The 9,817-nt window shown below is 28.4% G+C and overlaps 1 protein-coding gene across 5 annotated transcripts in view; it reads left to right on the top strand.

Annotated features, from left to right (window-relative positions):
- Positions 1-9,817, top strand: part of LOC106682396 (multidrug resistance-associated protein 1) — a 54,993-nt gene that overhangs the window by 44,674 nt on the left and 502 nt on the right. For all 5 annotated transcript variants that reach the window (XM_067049511.1, XM_067049512.1, XM_067049510.1 and 2 more), the window contains exons 23-31: positions 38-127; positions 1,163-1,253; positions 2,413-2,521; positions 5,457-5,583; positions 5,662-5,760; positions 6,223-6,372; positions 8,126-8,284; positions 8,411-8,577; positions 9,417-9,611. In XM_067049511.1, the coding sequence (XP_066905612.1) occupies positions 38-127; positions 1,163-1,253; positions 2,413-2,521; positions 5,457-5,583; positions 5,662-5,760; positions 6,223-6,372; positions 8,126-8,284; positions 8,411-8,577; positions 9,417-9,611 (1,187 nt within the window). The remainder of the gene's footprint in view (positions 1-37; positions 128-1,162; positions 1,254-2,412; positions 2,522-5,456; positions 5,584-5,661; positions 5,761-6,222; positions 6,373-8,125; positions 8,285-8,410; positions 8,578-9,416; positions 9,612-9,817) is intronic.

The following is a 9,817-nucleotide window of genomic DNA, read 5'->3' as shown; positions in this document are numbered from 1 at the left end:
AAAAAATATTTAGAATTTAACTAAATTTTCCTTACAGGTTATTGGAACATTACTTTTGATCAGTTATTCAACACCATTATTCATAGTTGTGATTATCCCAATTGGAATCGTGTATTACTTGATACAGGTAAATATAAGGAATAATCTAATATTCAAAAATTTTATTTTTTAAAAGTGTATTTGTTAACACCCACACCACTACAATTATCCATTATTTATTTATTGGATGATCTTTTGGACTAATTTTTGTCCATTTTTAAACCCAATCATAAATTAAATATTGTTAACAATAAAGGTATTCATGGTGTATTTAATAAAAAAAGTTTTAACATGCTAAATGTTAGAATAGTGAGCAGCCTAATTTAATTAAAGTCCATTTTATATGTCAAATGCAGAGGAGCTCCTAGCAGATTTTCTGGACAACTTGTTTTGTAACCTTGTAATCTTTATGAGATAATAAAATCACCAACTGCTTTGTCACATCATCTTTCCTCCACTTCACTTGTTCCTTGTTTCCTCTGCTAGATTTTCTTTTCTATTGTTTTTATGCATAATTAATTATTTTCATGAAGTTAAAAACATCCAAAACGATAACCAAACACAAACTACGAGCAACTAACCTATCAAAACAACAACAGACAAAATGGTGTGCACCTCAGTTGGTCTGTTGCATGATGTCATTCTCCATTTGGCAGACTTATTAACAGACTCTCAACCATGTTAAGGGTATTCATGATCTTTAGTTTAACATGTTAAAACGGGTCAAATGGAGAAATATTTCCTTCTTTTACCATGTTAAAACGACATAACATATAACATGCTTGAGCGTTTGTTAATAGGTCTGTTAAATGGAGAATGATGTCATGAAACAGACCAGCTGAGCTCATCACTACTTTGTTTGTTGTTGTGTCAGGTTATTTGCTCGTAGTTTGTGTTTGTATTGTTTTGAATGTTTTTATAACTAATAAAGCAATGGATGACAATAATATTAATAATGTAATGACAGTTGTCAATTAGCTTATCTTGATTCTTGTTTACGTTATGAAATCATAATGTTATCACATACAAATTTACATTTACATTTGTTGTACTATATATTTTAATTGTTAATATATTTCATTATTAATTAATCATCTCTCATTGTTTATTTATTTTTATTTAGAGAATGTATGTAACTACTTCCCAACAGATGAAGCGCTTAGAATCAGTTTCGAGGTCTCCTGTGTTTTCACATTTTGGAGAAAGTGTTACAGGTATATTTTTTTTAATTCATATTAATTTAGGACTGAGAAATTAAATACTTTTACCTCTACTTGCATTACTGCCACTATAATTTCAATTTATAATCAGATACATCTTCGATTCTCCCTTGTGTTGTCATTAATTTCTATCAATAGATTCTTATATAAAAAGGTTTGAAAAACATAATAGTAAAAATTTACCACACCCTATATTAGGGGTCTATATAATTCATGTGGCAGATTTATATTAAAAAATGTCAAAATGGCTGCCACATATTTTAAGGTCCCCCTCTTCAGTTTCTATAAATTCAATATTTAAAAAACAAATTTTCACAATTGTATAAAATTAATGAATTTCATTTTACCACAACACCCTAACCTACTTCCTTTTAAAAAATTGTAACTCACCCAATAGTTCTCAGACAAATTTGGTAAGCTAGCAGAATAATGTTAAGATACTTATTTATTTGACTGTTTTTAAAAAAAATTAATTACATTATTTCCTTTAACATATTTATTCATTTAAGTATTTTATTTCACTAACTTTTTGTCTTTTTAAATATATATTTTAGTTAGTTTTTTTTTTTTTAATTTATTTATTTATTTTTGTAAACTGATCTACTGCTGTTACTTTTGTGTCTTTGGTTTGATTTTATATTGCTATCTAATGATAAATTCATTTAATTTGTTTAATGGATCAAACGTGGGTTGGAGATCACTGGAGAGGGGAGGTATGACAGAGTGAAATAGGGAGAGTAAAATTGTCAATTAAATGGAAATTGTTTAATAGAAAAAAATAATTAAATTATTTGTATTTGTGTGTGTATGAATATGGATTGTAAAAAGAAAAGGTAGGAAAAAAAATCTTTGTTATATCATGTAAATATATGTATTGTATATATGTCCGATCATGGGTTGATTGGTATGCTGTGTATTATAGCAATCCAATGTTTTTTGCTAGCATGGATAAATAAAGTATTTTTATCTGTATTAGAAATTAAATTAATTGATTGTTTAAAACTGTGGAAATGCTATTAAAAAAAATATATATATATATGAATTAAGAGCTATTGTGTTTTAATCTTTGACCTTAAGGCAGAAAGGTAAAAAAAAATTGTAAATTAGTGAAGGTCCGATGGTGAAATAAGTTAACAAATTTTTATACTTACAGGATCTTCAATAATTAGAGCTTACAATGCCCAAGAGAGGTTTATTAAGGAATCAGAAGAAAAAGTCGATAATAATCAAGTCTGCACATTTCCAGTAGTTGTAGCAGCTCGGTGAGTTACGTTATTATTAAAATTTAATTATTTATTTGAATTATCCAGTGGTAAAAGAAAAAGAATTCAAAAACATAACTTTTTAGGAGACTAAAAACCAACTTGCTACTTACTTTTTGAAAATATAGCCATTATTTTTTTTTAATAAAATAATACAAAGTAACCTTTCGACACTGCTTTCTAAATTATAAAAAATCCTTATTCTTCATAATTTAAAACTATAAAATAACTTTTAAATAATGTTAAATAATTCCTTAAGTATGGTTTTCCCATATTAAACTCAATAACCACTGAGTTTCTCTTATGAAATGTTGCTTTTTTAAAAAAGTACGTAAATTTCACTTTAAGAGCTCAGAAAAGGCACTCTACATTAAATGATATTCTTTTAGGTTTTCTAGTGTTGTTACTCATTTTAAAAATATAAAGTTCCAAATGAAAAATTAATTATTTTTAACTATTTAATTGTACTTTTAATTGTACGCAGACTTGTCATAGTACAAGAGTCGGGAAGAAAAAAAAAGTCAGTTATCTCACCCCAATTTTTGATTACTTTAATGGAAATCATGTATAATTACTAGTCAAAATTGATGAGTCTGCCAAATATAGGTAGGGGAAATAAAAAATGGTGGCTGTTTCAAAACATTAATTTTTCATTTGGAGCTCTATATCTTAAAAACTACCAACAGCAGTAGAAAATCTAAGAGAACATTAATTAAAGAAGAGCAAATTTGCTAAAATATTAGCCCTAAAAGAGCTATTTATGTCCAATAGTTCTCGAGATATAGCTTTTTAAAAAGCAAAATTTCTTTAAAATCTTCTGAAAGATTATTAGTTAGCTAATTTATTTTGAGAAATCTATATCTTAGAAACTATGAGACGTACAGATGTCTATTAGAACTCAAATTAAAGCTAGTTTAATGGACTATAAATAAGTTTTTGGCCTTTACCTTCGTAGGAACAGTAGTTTTCATGATATTTGCTAAAATAAATTGATTTATAGTTGTTCAGACAATAAGTTTGATTTATGAAAAACTTCATTTCAAAAACGATTGGACGTACAGATGTTTGCCAGCGCTCAAATTAAAGCTAGTTAAATTTACTACAAAATAGTTAATTATGGTTATCTTTGTAGGAGTAGTAGTTTTATGATATTTGACAAAATAAACTCTCAAAATGTTAATTTCTAGTTGTTCATATGAAAAGTTGGATTTTTGAAAAATATGTCTCTAGATTCATAAGACGTGCATATGTCTGCCAACTCTCAAAATAAAGGAAATTTAACTTACTATAAAGTAGTTTATGACACTTATCTTCGTAGAGGTAGTAGTTTTTATGATATTCACATATGAATATAAATTTGGCAAATGAAAATTTGTCCGAACAACTATAAATCAATTTATTTCAGCAAATTTCATGTAAACTATTACTCCTACAAAGATAAACATCATAAACTACTTTATAGCTCATTAAACTAGCTTTAATTTGAGTGCTAATAGACATCTGTACGTGAAATGGTTTTTGAGATATAGATTTTTCAACATAAATTCGCTAACTGCTGATCTTTCAGTACATCCCATACAACATTTTCATGAAATGTTGCTTTTTAAAAATCTATATCTCAAAAATTATGTAACATAAATAACTCTATTAGGGTTCATATTTTAGAAAATTTACTCTTCTTTAAATGACGTTCTCTTAGGTTTTCTTGTGTTGTTCCTACTTTTTAAGATATAGAGCTCTGAATGAAAAATTAGTTTTTTTTATCGCTTTGAAACAGGCGCCATTTTTTATTCCCCCTCCTATACTTGGCAGACTCATCAATTTTGACTATTAATTATTCATAGTTTTCATTAAAGTAATCGAAAATTGAGGTGAGATAACTGGTTTTTTTCTTCTCTTGGGCTCTTGTACTATTTGAACTCTGCTTCTAAATTGCTTCACCCCAAAGTAATATCGACTTGCCATTGCTATCCCTGATCTCCCACAATATATCTTTTGTGGGATTGAAATTTGACCCCAGATGAATAAAGCTTTCAGAAGCTATAGGCAAACCTCAATGTAACCAAAAATTTATAAAACTTTTTTTACGACTTGTACACAAATGATGCAGAAAATCAAACAAACATAAAGAATAAAATCGTTTGAGAGGTTAATTTCTCATAATAGTTAGTGGGCAGATAGTGATTCCTATGTATCCCAGCCCAAACCTTGTCCTACCGCTGTTTCTATCACCTTCCTTGATTTATGGTTACCAATGCTATGGAGGATCTTAAAATGTGTGATTTTCAACTCCAAAATGTATATAAACAAAAAAGATTTGATTAAAATCGTTGTGGTAAAAATATTATGCGCTGCAGTCAAGAAGGAAGATAGTAATAACTTCCTTATATAAAATAATTTATACCATCCTTTCATATTTACATTTTATTTTGTGTTTTTTATCAATAAAAGTATTTTGTTCAAACCTAAAATTTCACTATCATCATATTCACAATTCAATTTTTATTATTATTATTGTGACACTACTCTGCCTACAAGAACCCAGGCCCCCTCGACCACAGCCATTCCTCCATGATCTCTTGCTTTCTCCCTCCATCTTATTCGAGCTCTTTTCACTAAAGTCACGGGTTTCCCAAACAGTTCCATCAGCTACTCATTCCTTCTTCTTCTTCAAATCCTGTTCTCCGAGACTTCTCTTCATATCCTTCGCAATAACTTATCATTCGATTGCTATTAATAAAAACAATGTATCATAGAAACAATGAATATAATTTATAGTAGATATACTTTTGTATGCATAAGATAAATGCCTAAAGGTATATAACTTATATCCATAAACTAGAAATAGGCTCTAAAATGTATTTAGAAAGTGAAAAAAGAGAATATTTGGAAAATTGGATAAAATATATATTTTCTGCTTCCATCACTGTTTCAGGTGGCTAACTATAAGATTACAAATGATCGGTAATATTATTGTTTTCATCTCAGCTCTTGTTACTGTGATCAATAAAGACTCTCTGAGCCCTGGGATCGTTGGTCTCATGATATCTTATGCCCTACAGGTTTTACTAAGTTATGAAAATTATACATTATTAATTTTTATTTTACTTATATTTATTGAATGATTATCTTATTTTCAGACAACTCAATCTTTAAATTGGATTGTCAGTAACACCGCCGAAGTTGAGACTAACATAATCTCTGTTGAGAGGATAAAAGAATATTCTGAAACTCCTCAGGTAAAAGAAAACAAGTAAATATATGAAATTTAATTAAGGTGAAGGTAAATTTGTTAAATTAAAGGCGAAATGATTTCATCAATATTAATTTATAAAAAAAAAAAAAAACTGTTATACTATTTAAATAAAATCGATTGTATCCATTTAAATCACGGCATTCTTTAATAATATTTTAAATGTCCAATGTTGCCCAATCTGGCCATCCTCAAGGGAAATCTTAATAATAAATTCACAGCCTCATACCCAAATATTAAAACTTTTTGCAGTCTATTCTGCACAGGTCTAATGAAATTAGTCAAATTAACCAATATATGTCACTATTTCATTTAATTATCAATACTTTTAATTGCCATTAATCTAAACACTGATAGTAATAACTTATCAGCAATATTATTATATTTTTTTCAAAATAATATTGTTGAACTCTTTTAAATAAATTCAACAGTTATTTCTTTGATTTAGGAAGCTGCTTGGGATTCTACTACCAATGACGTTTCCAAAGATTGGCCACAGGAAGGTAAAGTAGAGTTTATCGACTACAAAGTCAGATACAGGGACGAGCTTGATTTAGTGCTTAGGGGAATCAATCTTACTATTAATGGCAGTGAAAAGGTAATGTTGATGTAATTAGCATTATAATTTTTCATCTTGGAACTAAAGCGGTATATGTTGAAAGATATTGTATTATTAAATGCAAAAAATTTATAAAATAAAATAATTTTTTTTGCTGTTGTTGGAAAATGCTAAATATCTTTTATATTGTCTGTGTTCAGTCAAAATAACTCAAATAGTAATTAAAATACCTATTATGAGCCAAAGTATCTTTGTAATGTAAAATAATTACATTAAATACACTGTAAAACTATAGTTTTTTATATCTTTTTAAGCCCTGATGAAGCCGTGCAAAGTGGACCAAAACATTGGTTCACAATAAATAGTTATATTACTATTTGATTTATTTTGACCGCTTACGAACTATCTTCCTTTTATATATTACACATTGTCAATCAACAATCTTCCAATAATATCTTTTAGTTTCAAGATAATAATTATCTAATATTTATTTATTTTTAATTTGTTTTTTCTAGTTCCCTGAAAGTATAAGAAATTGGCCACCCTTTATTATTTGATGGGCCACCTAGTAATATAGATTTTGTTTTTAAAAAAAAAAAAAAATACGCTTCTGGAGTATTTCTGGAAGTGACTTAGTGTTTGATAGGGTATGGCATCAAGGTCTTATTTTTTAAATAAACCCTATTCTTCCAAGCATATTTAGTTTTAAAATCATTTCTCTATGACCACTTCTTTTCTGTCTGATAATGCTTTACAATAAAACTGATTTCTACAGGAGTCCCTCAAGTTTCTATCTTGGTTACACTTCTGTACTTAATATAAATATGATTTAGTGACAGATTGCTACGTATGCTGATGATACTGCTGTTATTACGAGAAACACAGACCCTTTAAAACATAACAACACTACCATTAAAACATAACTTAAACAACATAGAAAACTAGTGTATGCTATAGAAATTAAAGCTTAACTATGAAAAGTCTCAACATGCTATCTATGTACTAAATCACGAAACCTTCCCTCCATTTTACATGGAAACCTCCGGATACCATAAACAATTACAGTTACATACTTGGGACTTATTTTTTGCTAAAAGTTGACATGGGGTTCACATGTTATGACAAACTGTAAAAAATTAAATTCGGACTGAGACTATTATATTCGATACCATACAGAGGCTCTGAATCATCCCTCAGATAGAAACCATAAATATATTATTTTTTAATAAAACCTATAAATTTATTTTTTAATAAAATTTATAGTTACATTCTGCTTTCTACAACATTGCTGGTGAAAATATTACAATAGCTCCTGCCTTTGAGTGTGTCAGATCAGTAATGATACTTGATAAAAATGAAGAAGAAAAAGTTGTAAAATAGAATTTCAGTAAGTAAAATAGCTTTTTATGCAAGAAGCTTGGCGAGGGGTAACCTGATATCTTGTGATAATAAGATCCACATTTATAAAACCCTGATAAATCCATTGATAACCTATGGAAACGAGACCTAGGATGTAAACAAAGGAACTGCAGAAAGACTTGACAGTTTTGGAAGAAATGTATTCTGAAGAATGTATGGAGAGAAATGATGCCAGAAGAAGACCATTCCTTCATAGAATTTTGCATTATCCGGAGCCTTACCACATTATTCCAGATAAACAAATTCTACTAAAATTGATATATATCATTACTTCATCTAACATTCAATGAATAAACTTAGTAAAATAATTTAATTAGTTATGAGTAATATTTAGTCATATTCTTATAATAATATTTTATGTTTTTTGGTTTAGATCGGTATCGTGGGTCGTACTGGTGCTGGTAAATCATCTATAACATTAGGTCTATTCAGGATTGTAGAATCTGCTGGTGGTAAAATTTTAATAGATGGTGTTGATATTTCGAAACTAGGGCTTCAAATCTTGAGATCACATCTTACCATTATTCCACAGGTAATCGTGATCGTAAAGCATACAGAGATTATCTTAAAAAAATATTGTTATTTAAACTATATTTTCTTAAAGAATTCATATAATTAAAGCTCACTTTTTATTTATTTATTAATATTATTTTTGTAGGACCCAACACTGTTCTCTGGAAGTTTGAGGATGAACCTTGATCCATTTGGTTATTATAGTGATAAAGAGATTTGGAGAGCTCTAGAACTTACTTGCCTTGATTCATTTGTGAAAAAGTTACCGAATACGTTGCAATATGAAGTTACAGAAGGTGGTGAAAACATAAGGTAAAAAAATCTGTACATTTCTATACAATTATTGTTAATTAAATTTATTCTGTGAGCTTGAAAATTGTTGATTTGAATTAAACAATAAATTTAAGAGAATAAAATAATAGAGATAGCTCCTTTTCAATTAAATAAAACAAGATGCATATTCTTTATTGAATAAAATAAAATGGAACTTATATAATTAATTAAATAAATGTTTTGACTCAACCAGAAAAGAAAAATCGATTTTATATGATCAGATTTAAATAGCTTATAATTATTAAAATAATTAAATTTAGCATGCAAATAAAAATTATATAATAGCAAGTAAATAGAGTCAAGAAGATATCATAAAGTTCAAAATGCAAAGTCCTGGGGAGCCTGTGTCTTACATTGTAGACTTGTGGTCATCCAAAAGGAGTTGAAAACAAGAAAAGACTCTTCTGTAGACATCTGCCTTAGATTGAACAAGTACTTTCCGGGAAATTAATAATGTCTCTCAGTGCAGTACGTATAGTTGTGATAAGGCAATTAGTACAGATACTTTTGGCTTCTTAATCTGTACTCTCACTAATAATAAAAGGGCCAGATGCATGATACCCGGTAGAAGAGGTTCTGTGAGGGAATCGAGTTCTAGATTCTGATGGAAAACCCACTTGTGCTTGCCATTTGAAGCAAACACTTTAGAACTAAATTCCTCTTTACTCAATTCTCTTAAAATAAAACATTAAATCTCTTATATATATTTTAAAATGTTGTTTTGCATCTTCTCTTTAATTTCATTTAGAATTTGTATCCTTAGGGATAAAATTAAAAAAAAACTAAAATTAAAATTAAAATTAATACAACATTAACAGTGTTGGTCAGCGGCAACTGATCTGCCTTGCAAGAGCTCTTCTTCGCAAGACAAAGATTTTGGTCCTTGATGAAGCTACTGGAGCTGTCGATCTAACAACTGATGATTTCATTCAAAAGACAATACGAACAAAATTTGCTGATTGTACTGTGCTTACAATAGCTCATAGGATTAACACCATAATGGATTATGACAGGTCAGTTTAGTATAAATTATTTTTAATTTTTAAGGTAGTAGTAAACTATTTGACTTCCAATAAAACAATACTTAAAGTAATTAACTGTTAAATAAAATTTATTTTTCTTCTAGTATAAGGAAAATGGTCTGAGTGTGGTAAAAATAACTCAAATAGTAAATAAACTATTTATTATGAGGCAATGTTTCACCTCACATTGCAGGCCT

This window comes from Halyomorpha halys, unplaced genomic scaffold, assembly GCF_000696795.3.
Source record: "Halyomorpha halys isolate HHAL.00 unplaced genomic scaffold, Hhal_1.1 Scaffold410.1, whole genome shotgun sequence".
Classification (NCBI taxonomy): Eukaryota; Metazoa; Arthropoda; class Insecta; order Hemiptera; family Pentatomidae; genus Halyomorpha; species Halyomorpha halys.
This window is presented reverse-complemented; position numbering and strand designations above follow the sequence as displayed.